The following is a 21,590-nucleotide window of genomic DNA, read 5'->3' on the forward strand; positions in this document are numbered from 1 at the left end:
GGTGCATGCCACATCAAGTTCGGTACCAATACATTGTGCAACTTGACCACCCCGAGAGCTTGGGGCGGTGCCGTCTACTCTTGGGGCAGTGCCGTCTGACGCCGCTCAAGCACCCCCAAAGACGACATCTCGTCAGAGAAGTCATCCTGCTCCTATGAAAGTCAGCGGCCACGCCGAACCGAGGCGCAACCAACCCTCACACGTAGGTATAAATACCTCCGTCCGATGCCCGGCCGGGGGGAGGAAAAAAGGGGGAAGAAAAAGAAGAGGGCAAACTGAACTAACTTACTCATCGGAGGGGCCAAAGTCGGGAAGCACCCAACGAAGGTCGTTTTACAGGGAGGTGGTCACCCCCGAGTGGCGGGTGTCTTCACCCCGAAGTCATCATCCGGTGCACATAAGAGGGTGGTTCGTCGGTTCAGATCCCAATCAACGCCAGCCTGCACCTCCCACCCAAGGGCGTGCCCACACCGCGAAGAGAGGTTGCTAACCACCTCGAGGACAAGAGGACACATTCGCCACAAACGACACTCAAGTCGGCAAGCCTTAGAGCGCCAACCCCTAGCCACTCACGAGGACTCAACCGACCCTGCCGGTCCAACCCTTGCCCGAGATGCTCAAGAGGCACAGCCACCTTATTATCCTACTCATTCTACTAGAAGTTCTCGATGTCGATACGCGGACCAAACCGTGCTGACTCACCAGTCACGATACTTTTATTTTTAAATAATTTTTTTTCTAAGTGACACTCTCGTACTATTAGACAAACTATCTGTGCATCCTTTAATATTTCTTAGGTGTTATTTTTGTTGTTCAATTACCTCGATGCTATGATTTCTCCATGTCATCTCCCCTTTTCTACGTTTTAAATTGAACATTCAAGGAATCCAAATTAAAATGGTAACTAAGCTTATCTAAATTATCCCAAGCTGATTGTCTTATTTTGAAAAAATTGGTATCCATACCTTTTGTGGTTTTGGATGCTCAAGAAAGATCTAAGGTTACGTTTAAGAATACATTTATATTTTTTGATATATATTTGGAGAAAGAGATTTGAGTAAACGTGCAAATGTTTTAAGTGTTTGACATAAAAACTATATTTTAAATATATATAGTCTAAATATAACATAAAATAATCATATAATATAAAATATTTTTTAAAATGAATAAATAAAAATTTAGACTTGTAAGAAAAGGATAATATAAAAATTGAGAGAAGGGATAAGGAAATAAGAAAATGAAGGTTACAGATTCTATTATATAGTAGTAATCTTGTATTTTTCTATAAGGTACTTTTGAAATTTGAAAAATTATTTTATCATATCCCAAAATAATATCCAAGAGATGTTAATATATCGTAAAATAAACTTGGGATTCAAAACATAAAATTTGAGGATATAAAAGGTATTTAATTTTCATTCACACACTATAAATCCTATCGAATTCATAATCCTTCAACATATCACTTGATAAGACTACAAAACCCAAAACTAACTCAAGACTATTAACAACCACTTATAAATTCAAGATCAATAAAATAGTATAATTATAAAACCATCCATTTACCGTAGATGTTGATAAAATTAGAAATATTAAAAAAATAATCATTAACTTGTATGACTATTATAGTACTAGCTATAACAAAAAGCATGGTACCTATGAAACTTCTATATCATTAGATCAATTTAGTGAGGATAGTAAAATTTTTAAGAGAGTATTCTATTACTACAAAGATAAAAAAAATAAAAAAATCCAAGGGGATCCTCAGGCTAGAACTTCGAGCCTAACATGTATCTAATAACTTCTTTTGAAGTTTAGTGATACTGTATGAACTTTTTTATTCTTAAATGATAAGCGTTATACATAATAATATTTTTAATTTTAACAAAGAACGTATATTAAATACTAGCGACTCTAGTATCAATAATAGTTGTCGAATAAGCCTTTAGCATGAGAGGATAGATTCCATATAAAATTAGATTGAGTATTACTTTTGAATTAGTTGAAACTCAAGCATTCAATTAAACAAAGATAACAAAACAAAACTAAGAGAAAATCCATGAAGACAACGATCTCCTATTCGACATATCAATCGAAGGGGCTATCACAATGTCTGATAGCAATTAAATATTTATAGTTTTATCTAATTTTATATCTAAATTTTTTGGTCAAGTCATTACACATTTACACTTATTATGGATGTACATTAAAATTTTTTAAATTTTAAAATAAAATTATAATTAAAAAAATATAAAAAAAAATTATCATTTTTAACTATAATCCAACCAGAACCAAAACCGAAGGTTCCATTTTCGATTCCAAATTGGCCCTTATTAGTTTGATTTTGGTTTCAGATTTTATCAAATCAAAATCCATAATTTCCAAACTGTGATTAGGATGAATCCTTGGAGATCGGTGGAGTGAGTTTTTTTTAGCTAACCAACCGATGAAGAAGGGGAACACATAGTGGTTGGATGCCAAACGAGGGGGGAAGCTTATACAATTAAGTATTTGCTATTATGGAAGACATTCAGGTGGCTATTGCAGAGGTTGTTTCTCGTACAGAGGTTAAAATTGATGCCAAACAGATCGTTAGCATCCTTAGTAAGGAGGAAAAATCACTTTGAAAATACACCAATTTTGTTGGAAACCTTTTTGAATGTTTAAACAAAATTTAAGTGTGTAAAATCGCACATGTTTTTAGAGAAATTAATCGCTATGCTAATTGATTTTATGAAGTGAAATTAGGATGACGGGATTTAGAGATCAAATCGGTTTTCAGTTTTGTCCTCCTTTTTGAGCTTTGATCTGCATAGCTAAGCGTGTCTTATGTCTTTAAATTAATGAAAAGCTCTTCTTTTTTTTTTTTGAAAAAAAAATCAAAACTATATATATATATATATATATATATATTAATCATTAAATTTCTAAAAGAATATGGTCCCTCTATGAGTGTAAATTGGACATTAGATTTGGACACTTCAGTAACTGGTGGGAAGAATAATGCTCTTCTCACTAAAAGAAAAAGCTCTTATTGTGCAGCCTTCTTGATACTCTATTGTTTACTGAGCAATTATTTATGTGATGATTGAGATGGATTTCCATATATCTCAAGGTAAGAGGGGTGATCAGTACCCAATACCAGTGCCATGGAAAAAACCTATTGCACGATGAGTGAAGCCGCATGCTAATGGGGCTTATCATGATCGATCTATCAATCTGTGATACGGTTGTTCTATTTTGAACTGTTGCGGGTTCATCTGGTATTATATATAATAAGCTGACGGTCAACTTTGAGAGCATCAAGTATTCTATCAATAATGACACTTTGGAAATTGAATCTGACGATGCTGATTTCGTGGGAGAGTCAGTCACCTCTATGGTTGTCTCGCTGACACTTAATATTTTCTGATGGCTTAACAAAGTTAATTCTTTTATATGTTTAACTTAAATTAACTATTGCAAATAAGTATCGAAGAAAATAAAAAGGGAACTCCAATGCCACCAAGGAAAATAGAGAAGAAAACAACGTATAAATTAATTGATTTGAATGATAAAAATATGTTTTAGATATTTAAACACGGACATGAGTGCATACAGCATATTGTCATTGTAAAATTGTTCGAATTGTTCTCCTCTCTGTTGCGCCGCGCCGCGCCGCGCCCTCCCATTCCAAACAGAAAGAGCGAGTGGGGTATGTAAACGGACGGGCTTCCACCTCTTCCCTCTTAGGGTTTCCGCTTAGGCTCTCGATGCGCGCCCCAACTCCCCATCTCGCAGCGATCACAGCCCCGATCGCCGTCTCTTAGGGTTTCCTCTCACAGATCCGATCTCTCCGCTGGATCGATGGAGTTCACGGACGCCTACAAGCAAACGGGCCCTTGCTGCTTCTCCCCCAACTCCCGGTACCTCGCTGTTGCTGTCGATTACCGCCTTGTCATCCGCGATGTCGTCTCTCTCAAGGTAAACAAGTCGATTGCGGCATCTCATTGCGGTTTATTTATAAAATGTACAAGTGGAAATTGCGAATTACTGTTCTTTCTTTCATCTCAAAGCGACATATACTTTTTTAGTTGGCTTAAATTCTTCAGACGATGAGATTGAACGCAGACAATAGCATCTCCGTCAATAAAATTTTATGCGTAATGTTGTGGATAATTTTATCATGGACCCTCTCTCTTTGTTTTAGCTTACAAGTCTTATTTCTTATGCTATTATCTTCAGATTCCTAAAAGGGATGATAGCAAATTATTAGCTAATGTTGGTAAACTTATTTATGATGAATGGAGCTGACTTTATGACTACTGCAGAAAGCCATTTTCTTTCTCTTTAGTGAGCTTAACATGCTGCTGAGCCAATTATTGGAATTAGGACAAAGCATGACTCCATGCATCCAATCAACCAACTAAAGAACGATGAGAAAAGAAAAACTCATCTTTCAGCTGTTATTGGGAAAACATATATCCTTTTTTTATTTTTTTTCTTTGTGCTCTTTCCCTTGTCATATTTCAATTGATATACTCTTCTTACATCTTGATGCAGGTTATACAACTCTATTCATGTGTTGACAAAATAAGTTACATTGAATGGGCCCTGGACTCAGAATACATACTCTGCGGTCTCCACAAAAGACCAGTGGTACAAGCATGGTCGTTAACACAACCAGAATGGACCTGCAAAATAGATGAAGGCCCTGCTGGAATCGCATATGCACGATGGAGCCCTGACAGCCGTCACATACTGACCACATCAGAGTTTCAAGTGAGGTTGACTGTTTGGTCACTGCTTAACACTGCCTGTGTTCATGTGCAGTGGCCAAAACATGCTTCAAAAGGTGTTTCTTTTACTCAAGATGGAAAGTTTGCTGCTGTATGTACGAGGCGTGATTGCAAAGATTATATTAATTTGCTTTCCTGTCATACATGGGAAATTATGGGCACATTTGCTGTTGACACAATAGATTTAGCAGGCATTGAATGGTCCCCAGATGACAGTTCCATCGTGATCTGGGACTCTCTTCTTGAATATAAGGTAGTCAATTTTGTGATTTTTTTAGGAGCTTTGGTAGTCTTATTATATATAACTTCCATGTTTTCTGTTCTTTATTCGTTTCTTCAGACCAAGAATTTTAGTAGTTTTATTTTGAGAAGTTGGTTTTGAGAACAACTACAGAATGATAGTTTCCTTGAAGGGCAATTTATTGATAAGATGCGCTTTAGAATTCTTATGGCCCTACTGTAGATAAGTGTTAAGTAAATCTTGTTAGACTACATGTAGTCTGATCTGTAGTCTTAATAATATGCTATAGTGTCAAGAAAAGGCAAATTTCTCATAAACATTTTGTATTCCTATATCTGGAGAATTGATTGCTTTCTTGTTTTTCTATCTCCTGCATGTAAAGCTTCTATTTCTATATTTTGTAATTTGCAAGCCCATCTAACATACGCATTTGCTGATAATGCTGTGCATGATACAGGTTCTGATTTATTCTCCAGATGGGAGATGCCTGTTCAAGTATCAGGCATATGAGAGTGGTTTAGGGGTCAAAACTGTTGCCTGGTCCCCATGTGGCCAGTTTTTAGCTGTCGGTAGTTTTGATCAGATATTAAGGGCTCTCAACCACTTGACCTGGAAAACTTTTGCTGAATTCACACATGTAACAACCATTCGCAGTCCTTGTAATGCAGTTGTTTTCAAGGTAAAATTCTACTTCTCTTGTGTTGTTGTTTGTCAGACTAACAAATAGTTTATATCTGAAACATGTATGTATATTTATGTAGGAAGTTGATGAACCATTGCAACTTGATATGTCTGAATTATATCTGAGTGACAACTTTCTTCATAATATTCAAGGCAACTGCCCTGGTAAGAATTATGATGTATGAACTGTTTTGATTATAATTTCTGGTTATCGCATAAGAACTATGACCAAAATGCTTAAGCATGATGATTTGCAGAAGTTAGATCACTGAAGAATTCTTTGCTTTTTAATCATGTAAAATCATGCAAACTGGATGCGTCCCTAACAAAACGAATGCTAGATGATTATATTCATGATCCCTGCTCTTATTCTTGAAGTTCAGTTTTGGTTGTATTTTACATGATTTTGCATCTAAGAATCAAGAAAAAATAATTCATTATATTCTTTGAGTAGATTTTGCATTGGGAGTTACTTCTCAGCTCTCACATTATATATTGTCTATGTTATTGACTTGTAGTGCAATAATAATAACAACAACCAAAAGCCATAATGTCCGAACAATCTTTGTAACATTTTTTTTTTGAATTTTAGAAACACATAAAAATTCTTCTTTCATTGATGGAAAAAAATTTGTTTGTAAAGATGTGTTGTATCTCTTTCGTTGGCATGATGCTAGAAGTTTGGAGACTTTGCTTAATGATCTTGGAACTTTATTAATTTTATATGTACCTGCATCTGAATTTTGAGCCAAATGGTGTTTGTGTACTGCACATTATTAGTTGTAATCAAAGTTAATCATAGATTTTCTTGGGCCTGAGAATAAACTCTTGGTATTTTTGTTTAGTATCTTCATAGCGGGAGAAGGTTATGTATATTTATAATAGGACCCTAGCAAGGTTGGGTCCTACTCAATCAAGAAGCAGCTAATAAAAAACATGTGAGATTGTAATAAACCTCACCTAGCCGCCTCTATCCGATAAAGAAGAGTGGCTAGGGTTTATATTTGGGCTTTTGGACTTTCTAGTCGTCGCGCCTCCCATTTTACTGAGCCAGTCGGTTAGGGTTGAGGGCAAAAGGGGTAACTCACTTAGGAAGTAGCCTCTAGGGCTAGGGTTTGGAGCCCTATATAAGCATGTAGCCTCCATCTCTTTGGGAACAAGATCTATCTACAATTGTAGCCATATGGCCGACTTCTAGGAGGGTGGAACCCCTGTAGCGTTCTAAGATTTGATCTCCCTCAAAGATCAATCTACATAGAATTCCTCTGGGTTCTATCATCTGGTATCAGAGCAGCGATCTTGCTGCTTTTGCTGCCACCCTTGTCGCCCACCACTAGCCAAGCAATTCCCACAATTGCTCTTGACGTCGCCATCTCCATCGTCATCTTCTGCGTAGATTAAATCAATCTACTGTCGTCACCTCTAATTGCATCAAGAGATCTGGTATTCTCCTATCACCAATATCTTTTGCTACTATAATTTTTCATTCAAACTACCAAGAAGAAGTTTTTTTATCTATCCCATGCTACGAATTCCTTTCACCGTAAAAGTTATCATCTTTACGGAGAAGAATTGCTATAGAAAATTTCAGCCGCATATTGTTGCCTTTAATCGATTTACTTGCTATCCTTTTTGAACAAAATTTTTTATACGCTTTATAGATTGTCTTGCTTCCATCTGTGATTGATCTATTGAGGAATTCATCTCTAAAACGTTCTTGTGTTGCTGCAAATTTTCATCGCAAACCGTTGAAATTTTTCGATGAGAATTCTGCTATCACAACTTGCACCGATTTCCTTGCTGTTATACTGCTGAAATCTTTTTGATCAAATTTGTCATCATTGCTGTTATTTAAACCGAGATTTTACTGTTAAATTCCCTCCTTAAATCTCTCGATTATTGCTGGAAATTTTATCTTGAAATCGCTGTTTCTTCGACGACAATTTTGCTCTTACATACACTAATCCACCAACCCTTTTGGCCACCACTTCTCTTAACCGATATATGCCTTTAACCTGACAACAAAAGAGAGATCTTAACATTACAGATTTGGAGGCGTATACTATGGCATCTGAGGAGGCAATCAATACTAAATTCGAAGCCTTCGAGACGTGAATGAAGGATAAGATTCAGACTCTCTTTACCGAACTCAGTTTGGGCCGACCACTAAGCCCGAAGAAATCACATTAAGGAGAGAGCTCTGACCGAAGAGACGACTTCCAGGAGAGGGGAGGCTCTGTGACCGATCCCTACTGTCCACGCATGAGGGTGGACTTCCCTGGATGGGAAGAAGGAGACCCGATTTGTCACGCCCCTCAAAATATCCATGATATTAAAAATTTCACCACAAACCAATCTAGGATCCAAACTAACATTTGAGGTCACTAAGAAAACATTCAGATCAAAATTTCTCCTCTATAATCTACAAATTTATAAACCCTGTGCAGTTCATAAACATACAACATATCGCTCGATGATTCATAAAATCTGAACCCAACTCACCAAAATAATAACCACAACATAAATTCACAAGTGTGGGAGTCTGTGCAATCACAAAACCAACGTTTACCATAAGTTCATATCGTTACACGAATTAAACTTAACATTCCGGAATCTTAAACATGAGAGGTCCTTTAAACTTATACAAAATCCACAAGTTTAGATTTATCGTCAACATTTTATTAGATGCAGAGTGTGCTTATACAACAAAAACATATATACTAATAAAGATCTGCCCAAAATCTTTTAGCTTTCCACTGCCTCAGCCCAATCTTAACATTTAAGCAAGCGACAAGCTATCCTGAAAAATTTATACAACAACGGGGTAAGCATATAAAGCTCAGCAAGTGACTAACATATCCATGTCAAAAGAGGACAATTTCCAAAGAGATAAAGTTTCAAAATGCAAGGCAGAATATAAGAATTCATAGACGTAATATCATTAGGTGCAGAATCACAAATGTCATTTCAATCAAACATATTTGGTTCATAACAAATGGGGCATAGAGTGATTGGAGCATATCAGCAACGAATGAAATGTTTCGGAGCATATCAATAACAAATGAAACATTTCAGAGCTTATCAATGGTGTATGAAATGTTCCGGAGCATATCAACGGCGTATGGAACATTTCGAAGCATATCAACAATGAATGAAACATTTCAGAGCATATAAATAACAAATGAAATGTTTCGGAGCTTATCAGTGGCGTATGAAATGTTCCGGAGCATATCAACGGCTTATGGAACATTTCGGAGCATATCAATAATAAATACCAAACAGAAGCTCAAACGTCGTATTTGACGTTGCATTCATATCATTCTTATCCAAAGCATGTACAAAAACACATAACCAAAGCTTTGGATATCATATCAAACATACATAAGGTGTAGTGGGACCACAGACAAAATGTGATTCGTCCATTTCTGAATGACCACCAGACAGAAGTCTCCCACGTCTGGGAGCTCCATCTACCCACGTCTAGGTGAAGTCAGAGGGGGCCGGCAGAGCATCACAGGCTCTATGCATAACTCCCTTTATCATTTCTGACAAAGGTTCACATTATCCCACAACACCAGAGTACAAAAGGGCAGTATGAACAATAAATAGCATATATCGGAAGCACACGCGGAACAACAAAATGTACATGTGCCTTTACGAGTCAATACGATGCAAGTAACAATCTCTCACAAATGTATTCAGATTTGGAATGAAATGAAAGCAAGAGTATACACGGATTCCAAGCAATCATATATAGCTCAATTCAAATAAGAAGGTTAGATGAATTCAATAACCAAAGGAATGAAACTAGAATAGGCACATATCGAAAGCAAATGCGGAACAATGGGATATACATGTGCCTATATGAGTCAATGCGATATAGCATAAATGTTACACAAAATATTTCAAGAATATAAATAATTTATAGACAAGAGCAAACCAGAATTCAAGCATTAACATAAGCCTCAATTGAGCTAAGGGGACTGAATGGAATCTATTTCCAAACGAATGAAACAGAATACGCGAAATCGACCAAAGCTCGATTTCTGACAGAATTCAAGAGGCACATTGGACAAATATTTCAGATTATCAATTATGCTCCAATACCCTTAAGAAAGCTACTGTCGAAAGATATATCAATATATTTTCCGATGAAATAAGTTTCATACGAATCAAGGTTTCCAACAAAGAGTTACCATTGATTTAGTGACCAAAAGTCAAAAACTAAATCACTGTTTTGCAGAATCCATAGGGCGGAATCAACAGATAGCAGAATAGGCATTTGAATTCCAAATTTTTCAATCTATATATCAAAAGAAAGGTTTACAAGTCTAGTTTCAAATGAAATCAGTTTGGTACAAATCAGAATTTCCAACAGGGACTTATAGGCATTTTAGTATCAAAAGGTCAGAAATTTTGATCCCTGTTTTGCAGCATCTATAGGCTCATTTGAAACAGACGTTTGAGTAAGTATTCGGTGTCCAAAATTTTCAAAATCAGTGTCAAAAGAAAGGTATAAGAGTCTACTTTCAAATGAATAAGGTCCTGCCTAAATCCATGTTTGGTGCTAAAAATTATGGCTGAAACAATGTAAAGGGGTCAGTTTATCGAAAAAATTTCAGATCCATGATTTTTGTATCTAACAAGAGAAATATCAGGTTCTAGGTTGAAATCTTTCGAATAATTCAGAATAAATATGAGATCAAAGACTAATAATTCTGTAGGATGGGATTACAACACTTGCCTTTGAGAATTATGACCCTAAATGAGAAGGTTTGAGCAAAAACCTCAAAGCCCCAAATTTTTTCTTCTTCTTCTTCCCCCTTTTTTTTCTCTTCTTCTTTCTTTCTTTCTCTGTTCTTCCACGCAGCTGCCTTCTCTGGTTCCTTAAGAACGAAGGCAGAGAGGCTTAAACAGTGAGATTTGTAATTTTGTGCATTTTGCAGTTTAGTCCTTGTATTATTATATTTACGATTAGGTCCTCAGATTTTTTTTTTGAACAAACCCCCCAAATCTTATGAATAAGTTCTCATATTCATACTTTGGCTCTTTTATCAAATTTAAAATAGATACTTACATTACAACTAGAAACTTATACGAAAATTTAGAAATGAGGGATGTTACACAATTGGTTGGATCTCGTGCGTGGAGCGATATTTTTGGTACCACAAAACTGCGGACACATCTATGGTGGAAGTTGCGATACATCTTGAAGGGGATGCCATTCAGTGGTTTGACTGGTTTGAACACACTCATAGAGTCCTCTCATGGTGACAATTCAAAGAAGGACTACCGATCCGCTTCGGACCAACTGATTATAAGAACATTGACGGACAACTAGTAAAGATCCGATAAACCGCCACCATTCAGGAGTACCAAACTAGGTTTGAAAGGTTATCTAATCAAACTCGTGATTGGTCTGAAAAACAGCTATTGGGGACCTTTATTGAGGGCTTGAAGCCGGAGATCAGGGGAGAAGTTAAAGCGCGACAACCGTACATGCTTATGGCAGCCATCTCTTTCGCACGACTTCAAGAGGAGCGATTGAACCATGAAGCCTGTAGGACTAGGGTCGCTCCTCGACTAGCAATACTAAAGCCCTTAGCCCCCCTACTATCAGCCAAGCCCCTGGACCAAAAAAGTTGATAAGAGAAGAGCTTCGGGAGCGATCTGCAAAGGGGTTATGTTGGCATTGTGACGAGCCGTGGAGCCGCGAGCATCGCTGTAAAAAAGGGAGACTTCTTGTGATTGAACCAGTAGAAGAGGTCATTGAACATCCAGAAGAGAGCCTTAAACATGAAGAAGAAGATGTGGAAGAAGAGCCACAATCAACCGACTTTATAGTACACGCACTAGCCGGCTACTCAAACCCGCAAACGATGAAAGTTGGAGGCCTTCTTAAACAACAACTAATCACTATTCTCATCGACACGGGCAGCACTAATAACTTCCTAAACAGTAAGGTTGCTGCTCGGATGACGCTCCACATCGAAGGTTGCAGCAAGTTCGACGTAAAGGTCGTTGACGGCAGAATCCTAAAGTCCGACCAAAGATGGCCGCAGGTGAAACTATTACTGCAAGACCAAGAAATTGTTGCCGACTTCTTTCTCCTACCAATTGATGATTATGAGGCCGTGCTTGGCATAGAATGGCTGACGACGCTAGATGACGTCTCTTGGAATTTTTCCAAATTAATTATGAAATTCTATTGCAAAGGTAAACATATCATTTTACGCGGGAAGCGCGGAAGCAACGTAATCATCATTTCGACCCAACGAATGGAGAAAGTTTTACACAAGGTAAATGGTGGCTTTTTGATGCATCTCTAGCAGCAACCAAAGGGGAAGAAAATAGAAATTGAAGATCAAAATCTCGCCCAATTGCTTGCTGAATTTGTCGACATTTTTGCTGAACCGCGCGGTCTTCCTCCTACTCGGCAACATGACCATCGGATTCTAATTCTTCCGGGCAAACCACCAACATACCATTATCCTCACCTCCAGAAGGATGAAATTGAAAAGATTGTAAAGGAGATGCTTGAAACAGGGATGATTCGGCCAAGTTGCAGCCTCTATTCCTCACTGGTGCTACTTGTACCCAAGAAGGATGGAACTTGACGGATGTGCATCGACTACCGAGCTTTAAATGACATCACCGTCAAGGACAAGTACCTAATACCAGTGGTGGATGAACTTCTTGATGAGTTAAAAGGAGTTCGAGTCTTTACGAAGTTGGACCTCCGATCCGGTTATCACCAAATTCGGGTATATGTGAAGACAACATTCCAAAAACTGTATTCCGCACATATAACGACCATTATGAATTCTTGGTAATGCCTTTTGGACTCACTAATGCTCGTTCAACCTTAAAAAATCTCATGAACGATATTTTTCGGAACTTTCTTCACAAATCTGTATCAGTATTTTTTGATGATATTCTTATTTACAGCCCTTCTCTTGAGACTCACTTTCAGCATTTACAGATTGTTTTGACAATCCTTCGGGAGAATACTCTTTTTGTTAAGCAACCAAAGTGCAGCTTTCTCCAGCAAAAAGTAGAGTACCTTGGGCACATAATATCAGAAGGAGTTACGGTAGACCCAACAAAAATTGAAGCAATGCAGGGTTGGTCGAAACTTACAAATGTGAAATTATTGCGCGGGTTCCCTGGGCTAACGGGCTACTACCGAAAATTTGTGAAGGACTATGGGAAGATCAGTGCATCTCTCACGTCTCTACTGAAAAAAGACGCCTTCCAATGGTCGGACAAAGCCTTCGCTGCCTTCGACAAACTTAAGGCAGCCATGATGACGATGCCGGTGCTAACGCTACCAGATTTCAACCGACCCTTCATCATTGAGGCCGACGTATCTGAAGTCAAAATTGGAGTCGTTTTCATGCAAGATGGTCGACCACTCGTATACAACAGCAAGACATTGTCTCCCTCCCATAAAAAAATATCAATATATGATAAGGAGATGCTCGCCATTGTCCACGCAGTAACAAGGTGGAGACCCTACCTAATTGGCCGATGATTTCAAATTAAAATCGACCATAAAAGCCTCAAGTACTTTTTGGAGCAGAAGATATCATCCCTTGAGCAGCAAAAATGGATAACCAAACTTCTAGGATTTAATTATGAAATTATTTACAAAAAAAAAGAAAACGTTATTGAAGATGGACTCTCACGGCTACCTGAGCAAACTAAATTTTTAGTCATCTCCCTTCCTACCACTGGTTTCCTCGAGGATATTAAGGAGGAATGAAAGAAGGATCCAGAGATCAGCAACATCATAAAAAAATTGGGGGAGGATCCAAGCGCAATAGCCCACTACACTTGGGATTCGAGGGATCTACGCTACAAAGGTCGCATTATGCCTATACCTGACTCCTCTTGTATCAAAATCATTCTGTACGAAATGCACCCCATACCTTTAGTAGGGCACTTCGGATTTATGAGAACCTACAAAAGAGTGAAGCAAAACTTTTATTGGAGAGGGATGAAAAAAATATTTCTGAATATGTGGCATAATGTGATGTATGTCAACAGCAAAAGGGTGAAACAGTGGCGAGTCTTGGGAAGCTACAACCACTACCCATACCGGACTCGGTGTAGACTGACATCTCCATGGACTTCATCGAAGGGCTGCCACCTTTCAAAGGTAAAAGCATAATCCTCGTAGTGGTTGATCGACTTACGAAATATGCTCATTTTTGTGCTGTGCGAAATCCCTACATCGCTACTAGTGTTGCTCAGATTTTCATAGAAAATATTGTTAAATTGCATGGGATGCCAAGGTCCATTGTAAGTGATCGTGACAGGATCTTCACCAGTAAATTTTGGACCGAGTTATTTTAGTTACAGGGCACCAAACTCAAGATGAGCACAGCATATCATCCACAAACTGACGACCAAACAGAGGTGGTGAACAGATGTTTAAAGACATGCCTTCGGTGTTTCACAAGTGACTGGCTAAAGGAGTGGGTGAAATGGCTTCCTTGGGCCGAATGGTGGTATAATACTACATATCATTCATCTACAAAATATGCCTCGTATGAAGCACTATATGGACGGTCGGCCCCTGTGATTCCAAAGTATATAATTGGCTTGGCCAAGGTAGATCAGGTCGGCCAAGATTTAATTGACAGGGATAAACTCCTACAGCTGCTACAGGATAATCTCTCTATCGCTCTAGCCAGAATGAAGTAGCAAGCTGACACACGACAAAGCGTAAGAGAATTTTCAGTAGGAGATTGGGTTTTCCTTCGCCTACAGCCATACAAGCAACTCTCCATCAACACATGAGCCACCATGAAGCTATCCCCATGTTTTTATGGGCCCTATCAGATCACAGAGCGAATTGGAGCCATGACGTACAGACTTAAATTGTCCGAGGATGCCAAAATTCATCTTGTCTTCCACATGTCATGCTTGAAGCCCAAGTTGGGAGAATACAAGTCACCCCAGATCCAACTGCCCAACACCACTGATGATAGAGATATTTAAGCCCAACCACAAGCCATCCTCGATCGTAGAATCGTGATGCGTCGCCGACATCCCTCTGCTGAAGTACTAGTGCATTAGAATAATTTACCACTCGAAGACGCCACATGAGAATCATATGAGGAGCTGAAGACTTGGTTCCCTGAGTTCATGAACCTCAGCCTTGAGGACAAGGCTGATTTGGAGAGGGCGGGCTTGATAGGACCCTAGCAGGGTTGGGTCCTACTCAACCAAGAAGCAGCTAATAAAAAACCTGTGAGATTGTAATAAACCCCACATAGCCGTCTCTATCATATAAAGAAGAGTGGCTAGGGTTTATATTTGGGCCTTTAGGCTTTCTAGCCGCCGCACCCCCCAATTTACTGGGCCGGTCGGCTAGGGTTGAGGGCAAAAGGGATAACTCATTTAGGAAGCAGCCCCTAGAGCTAGGGTTTGGAGCCCTATATAAGCATGTAGCCTCCATCTCTTTGGTAACAAGATCTATCTACAATTGCAGCCATATGACCGACTTCTAGGAGGGTGGAACCCCTATAGCATTCCAAGGTTTAATCTCCCTCAAAGATCAATCTACATAGAATTCCTTTGGGGTTCTATCAATTTTACCTTCTCAAATGCGTTGGATAGCCTTTTTTTTTATCTTTATTGTCTCTTTAATCCTTGATCTGCACATTATTATTCTCTTATTTAGAACTTCGATAAATCTTGGAGAGATTATTTATGAACAATTGTGTTTCTGTACTTACATAAGTACAATTGATTATCTAAGGTGGTTGACCTGAAGGTTAGATGTAAGATAAGTCAACAAATTTTTTACTAGTGCTAATTTTCTACAAAAAAACATCTGATAAACTGGATGCTTAGTTTATTAGAGTCATTTGTATTGATCAAAGACTCATGGTTTGATAATATATAAGAATGTTGAATGTCTGGTATTGTAAGCTTTAAGATAATGATTTAGATTATGTGAGAAGATTATGAAGAAGTCCAAAATCTGACTGAATTTTGTATTTGGCCTTCAGTTGTGATTTTTTATTATTGTTGTAGCATGGCCCGATAAGATTTAGGTTTTGTGTTTTGCATTTCTGGTGAAGTCCCAAAATCTGACTGAAGGTTAGATGTTCACACTTGCATCCTTATTTTCCTATTAGGCATTATCTGGGATCTTGTGTTAGTGTCTCAGACTCTCAGTGGGGCATTGTCTTTGCTTCTGGTGTTAAAGAATTTTGTCATGGGTAATTTTACCTCCCAGACATTATCCGTATTAATTATATACTCGATTCCATTTTTATTTAGATATACTAAACTTCCCTTACATGTTGTCCTAAAGTTGTATAAAAAATGTTTCTAATTGATATTGACAATTGAGTACCAAATTTTATCTCATTGACTCTCTTTGAATTGTTGCCGGTTGCAGAAATACATTGCTCGAATATTCATAATCTTTATTTTTTAATTTAAATTTAAAATGAAAATACATATAGCCACTCTGATTTTCATCTTCATCCTTCACTAAAGCCATCATTGGTGAAAGTAGTGGTGATCATGGATGAGTAGCCTCCAAGAAAATACAAGGTAGAGGAGGTAACGGTGGTGATAATGATGATAGTGGCGGCCACAGTGGTGAGGATAGTAAATAGTAGCTGAGATATATAAAGAAGGTTGCTAGTGATAGTTATGGTGGAGGGATGCCTGTAACTGTGAAGTTGCATGGAAAGAAGAAGATGAGTGTAATTCTACAATATGTTAAGACTTATGATCCCTAATTGGTATTTATCTAGTTTGGGAACAGAAGCCTCTCACAAGTAGACTGAAAAGGGGAAGAAACTAATTTTACGAGATAATACTCAAGTGGTCCCCAAAAATTTCACAATGCTTTATTTGATCACTTATTCCTGATCACATTGTCATGCTATTAAACCAAGGATGGATGTTTCACCCGGACTGGTACGAAATAGGCAGTACATATCAGTCCAGGCATGAATTGGCATGCTGACTGCTCTCGGTCTGGTCTGTCCATATAAAAAGGAAAGCACTATCCAAGTTAACTTTGTCCTCAATCTTCTTGCGCATGCTGCACATTGTCACCACGCAATGCCTCTGCTGCGCACATCGCCACACATCTGCGCCACACACAGCTGCCTATGCGTCCGTCACAACCTCTCCGCACACCTTCGCCACATGTAGCTGCCTATGTCACACCTCTTCTCCTCTCCTTCTATACTTCTTCCTTTCTCTTCCTCCTTCCTCTTCCTCGTGTGTTTCTTCCTCTTCTCTTGTGCTTCTTCCTTTCTCTTCCTCCTGCCTTTCTTCCTCTCCTTTGCTTCTTCCTCCTTCCTTTCTTCTCTCCTTCCTTCCTCTTCTTCCTCTACCATCCCTTCCTCTTCTCTTTCTTTTTCTTCCTCTCCGAAATACCAGTATGTGCTAGTGTACCAACACATGGTACATTAGTACTGACCAGTATGCACTAGTCTTACCAGATCACCAAAATGGGTTCAGTACTTGAAATGGCGATCCTTGCTATTAACAATACTATAATAATCCTTAATTAGGTTGCTGCCTTTTACTATGATTGCGTTGGCTGAATGCCCTTTAGTGGGCTTTCCAACATCTGCAATCCTCTCCTTTTCTGGCTGGCCTTGATATCAATTCCAGCTCTCTTTCACAATCCATCTGGGATTTGAACATAACTATGCAGTTAGAGGAAGGAACCCCTGGTTCTCATTGGATTTCCAGAAGTCCTTTCTTGCCTGACACAAAGGCTTGCATGATCCTCCAATTTGTACTTGATCTCTCCAGTGAAGTTTGGGTGAGCCTGGGGCTCCTCAGCCGATATTAATTGATGCTGAGATACTCAAGTCTGTCTGTGACTGAGAATGCCTAGTCCAGTCTAACCAAGTCTGTCTATTGTGCACTTTGGGACTGGACCATTGCTGCCACCTCACCCTTATGCTGCCTCTCTGCTACTGCTATAGGAGCTTGGTTGACACCCTTTGCTTCACCACGGCCGGGATCGCTAATCTAACCAAGGTTGAGATTGCCCAGTTTGGGACTGGACTGATGCTGCTGCCTAATATCAGTATCACTACTCCTTATTGCTGCCACCTCTCTGCTACTGCTTTGGGTGATGCTTTTTGCATCACATTTTCCCTTCTTAAAGTTTCCTTATCCACATGGAAATAACTGAAGACAACATCAAAAAGAGATTTTTTAGCTTGCATGTTGTCTCATCATTTGTCCCATCACTCCAAATGAGAAGTTTAATTTGTGGTCTTCCATCCATTTACTGTTGTCAGTTTATGATCTTCATAGGCACATGAAGCTAGTTTTCAATGAGCTTGGAGTGCCAATTGGCATAGTCCTAGCTCTTCTCAATAATATTTGAGCCTGGAAACATCAAAGATGTCATGGATGCGCTAGGCAAGAACCCTAATCATAAGTTGCAAATCCAATCTGCTCCAACAATTTAAAGGGTCATAGTGTTGAGAAGAGACTCAAGGGTCATAGTGTTGAGAAGAGAGTTTATTTTAAGCACTATGCCACCTGTAGCTTTTGAAAGTGAAACAGTCATAGTTGCCAATTGAAGTCTTGGTCTTTGTCTTATTTTTGGTCGTTATTAGGTATTCATTGAGAGTCTTCTGCTATCGTGTTGATCCTCTAACTTGACATCAACCTTATATATTGCTGCAGAGAAGGCCATATTAGGAAGGGAAAATTGTGATTGACCAAATGGGTTCTCGAGAAGGCTCACATGAATTATGGAGGAGTTGTAGAAAATATTCTAAGAAGATTCCACCCATGGCAAGAATCATAGCGGGTTTTGAATTCCTCTCCATTATAACATCTTAAATGTATCTTCAAACTGCAGTAGAGCATCTCAACTTGCCATTTATCTAGGGACAATATGTTGTGCTAATCTTAACCTTTGTCCCTTCTAAAGAGAAAAGAATGCACCTGAAAGTTTGAAACAAGTTGTGGCGGCTACAGACAATAGACATCTGTATGCTATGTAGCTTTATTATGTGCTCACAAATAAATTGACAGCTAGCTTATTAGTGTCATAGTGCAACAGGGTGATGAAGTGCGCATACCCAGTCGACTGGCCACCACCATAATTATTGATTTTCCTGGCACACTTGAGACATTAGTCATTGAAATCCATGGTAATGTTCTCCTATATCTTTCTAGGAATGAGAATTGGTGTAATAGTGATGATGTCTTGGTAGCTTCATACATAATTGTGCTGTGATACATTGCAATGGAGGCATATCTGTAAACATTCTTTCACATTTCAAACTAATATAAACTATAACTAGTGTCTTCCACATTTCAAACTAAAATAAACTATAACTAGTATTTTCCATGTCTTTTGGTTACCTCGTCCCACCATCAGTGTGTCATCAAACTACACCAAAATCCTATCACATAGTGATGAAAATCTACCAACTACAATTTGACCATTAAAATAAATGAATGATTGAACTTTGTATTTGAATCATATAAAAATATAGGAAAGAAAGATAGTCGAAAGATGAGAATGATATAAAAATATAGCTCACCCTACTTAGAGTTTCAATACTCCATTTCTCTTAATTTTTAGTCCGACGCTAATATTTGATCTCATAATCAAGGATTTAAATACTGTTTAGATTGGTATATGTCAATCAGTGTTGTTTGACAAAGTATTGATTGAAATGTATAGTTCGAAAATTGAACATATATTTTCCATTTTATTTTTATCTGTGCAGTATAGGTTGCAGAGCCTGGTATATTAGTACAATGCTGGTATGATAAATTACTGAAACTAGTATCAGGCCAATTTTAATCCTTCGCTTATACTCATTGACAAGCAACTTCAAAACCATCTATGTTGGAATGTTTTCAGTATCCTTTGATACAATATGTCCTTAAGAGGGTTGTAATTACATTACTTTGAAATACGAGCCAGTGTTCAACAGTGCAGTCAAAGGTGCTAGGCGCTAAAAGATGCCAAGGTGCCAAAACATCTAAGGCGCTCGCTTGAGCGAAGCGAGACGTTCTCATATATTAAAATTTTAATAAATATATAATTAAGGAGAAGTATGTTCACTTTGCTAAATGCCATCTATTAAGGAATTTGTTTCATTTGCAAAGAAGTAGAATTGTTGGAAGAGGGTTTTTAAGATTCTGTTATACAACTGGACTGATAAAGTTTGAGCCAATATATGAATATGTCTGAATGGCAATGCGTCTAGTTTATGGCTCACATTTTGACAATTCATGAAGAAATTCTTTGATTTATCATCTTATCCTATGTCTGTTAAGTCTTTATGTATTTTCAGTTCCAGAAAGTGCTGCCGAGGGGAACACCAGAGTCAAGTACAAGGTTATGGATTTTCCTGTCAGTTTGCCATTCCAAAAGCCAGCACCAGATAAACCCAATCCTAAACAAGGAATCGGTTAGTGTTGCTTCCTAAAATTTAATTATAGCTGAGATTTGAAAGTACTCTCCTGACTTAGTTTTAATCCATGTGTTGTCAAATGAAGATGTCACTCATTCTAGTTCTTCATGGTCAGATATTTGTTGCAGTAATAATCTTAAGTTTTGCCACATTAATCATGTGACCGCTGAATCCTGTGGTTCTCATTGATTAGACTGGCTTACTTTGAAAACATTATCTCAAATCAGAGCTCCTCGCCCTGACCATTAATTTTTTTAATTCTACATGTATGGCCAATAGTGGTTCCATTTGTCATGCCTCCTAGTGTCACTAAGGGAACCAGCATCAGGCATGTTGATGTTAGTCCTTGGATCATGCACATGAGTAGCACAGTATGGAGAGCACATTTAATCCACTGGGAAGGAAATTATTCACTGTGGCAATCAACATTAGATAGAATGTAAAGTTCATTACTAGTGCTTGTTTGTAAAAGTGAGAAAGACTGAAAACAACATAGATGCATTAATTCTCCATAGAGAATGCCAGTCATGCGGTCTCTTAGTGTAAAGCAATTTTTTAAATTTCACAGTTCACACATTAATGATTTTAGCAAGTAATTTAAAAAGTTTTGTCAATTAATTACTTACCTGCAGGTCTATTGTCATGGAGCAACGACAGTCAATATGTTTTCACTCGCAATGACAACATGCCAACCATTCTTTGGATATGGGATATTAGACGTCTTGAGCTTGCTACAGTATTGGTGCAGAAAGATCCAATTCGAACGGCAGCCTGGGACCCTACTGGCCCCCGTCTTGTCTTGTGCACCGGCAGTTCCCAGTTGTACATGTGGAGCCCCTCAGGAGCTTGTTGTGTCAATATTCCCCTGTCAAATTTTGTTGTCTGCGATATGAAATGGAATTCAGATGGAAGTTGTCTTCTCCTCAAGGACCGAGAGTCTTTCTGCTGCTCTGCAGTAGTCTCTGTACTGCCTGACACCAGTGAGGGCAGTTCAGATGGGGAAGATGTCTATTAGTTCAATACAGAATGCCCTGTAACGAGATGGATGTGTTTAGGCATTCGTTTTTCTGTTTCTTTCTCTGGTTTAATTTCTTGTTTCCGTAGTGCCAAACTCTGATAGTCAGAAGAAAGATATGTTCTGTTTCTCTGGATTGTTTGTCCTGCACCAGTCAATATTTGAGGATTGGATGAACGTAGGTTTTGTTGTCCTGCCTGGTTTCGGCTTTCGGACCAAGCCAACTGTTTCTTTTACAGCTTGCAGAATTGGAGTGGAAAAAGTAAAAGGATGCTGAAACACACGCGTATCTGAGTAACGTTATAGATGATACGGAAGTGAATTTTATAGAGAGACAAGCACTCTATACAAAACTAAATTTCATGAAAAAAATACGATAAAACTTGGGAGGAGCTTTAGTAGGGTTTCACTGGTTTTTTTGGCTTTCATGGTTG

At 38.4% G+C, this 21,590-nt stretch overlaps 1 protein-coding gene across 2 annotated transcripts; it reads left to right on the forward strand.

Annotated features, from left to right (window-relative positions):
• Window positions 1–3,597: 3,597 nt before the first annotated feature.
• LOC103972733 (uncharacterized) lies at window positions 3,598–21,337 on the forward strand. Of its 2 annotated transcripts, none has more exons than XM_065083500.1 (6): window positions 3,598–3,963; window positions 4,543–5,031; window positions 5,477–5,698; window positions 5,781–5,865; window positions 20,005–20,138; window positions 20,774–21,337. In XM_065083500.1, exons 1-6 carry the CDS (start codon window positions 3,847–3,849, stop codon window positions 21,032–21,034), a joined length of 1,308 nt encoding a protein of 435 aa, XP_064939572.1. In that variant the 5' UTR covers window positions 3,598–3,846; the 3' UTR covers window positions 21,035–21,337. The 2 variants fall into 2 exon arrangements, with proteins under 2 accessions (XP_064939572.1, XP_064939571.1); XM_065083499.1 differs by having other exon boundaries at window positions 20,022–20,138.
• Window positions 21,338–21,590: the final 253 nt, after the last annotated feature.

This window comes from Musa acuminata, chromosome BXJ1-9, assembly GCF_036884655.1.
Source record: "Musa acuminata AAA Group cultivar baxijiao chromosome BXJ1-9, Cavendish_Baxijiao_AAA, whole genome shotgun sequence".
NCBI lineage: Eukaryota > Viridiplantae > Streptophyta > Magnoliopsida > Zingiberales > Musaceae > Musa > Musa acuminata.

Coding starts and splice junctions, on each gene's coding strand:
- LOC103972733 (XM_065083499.1), top strand. CDS start 3,847: ATGGAGTTCACGGACGCCTACAAGCAAACGGGCCCTTGCTGCTTCTCC. Junction 5,032..5,476: donor ACTCTCTTCTTGAATATAAG/GTAGTCAATTTT, acceptor TGCATGATACAG/GTTCTGATTTATTCTCCAGA. Junction 20,139..20,773: donor CAATCCTAAACAAGGAATCG/GTTAGTGTTGCT, acceptor ACTTACCTGCAG/GTCTATTGTCATGGAGCAAC.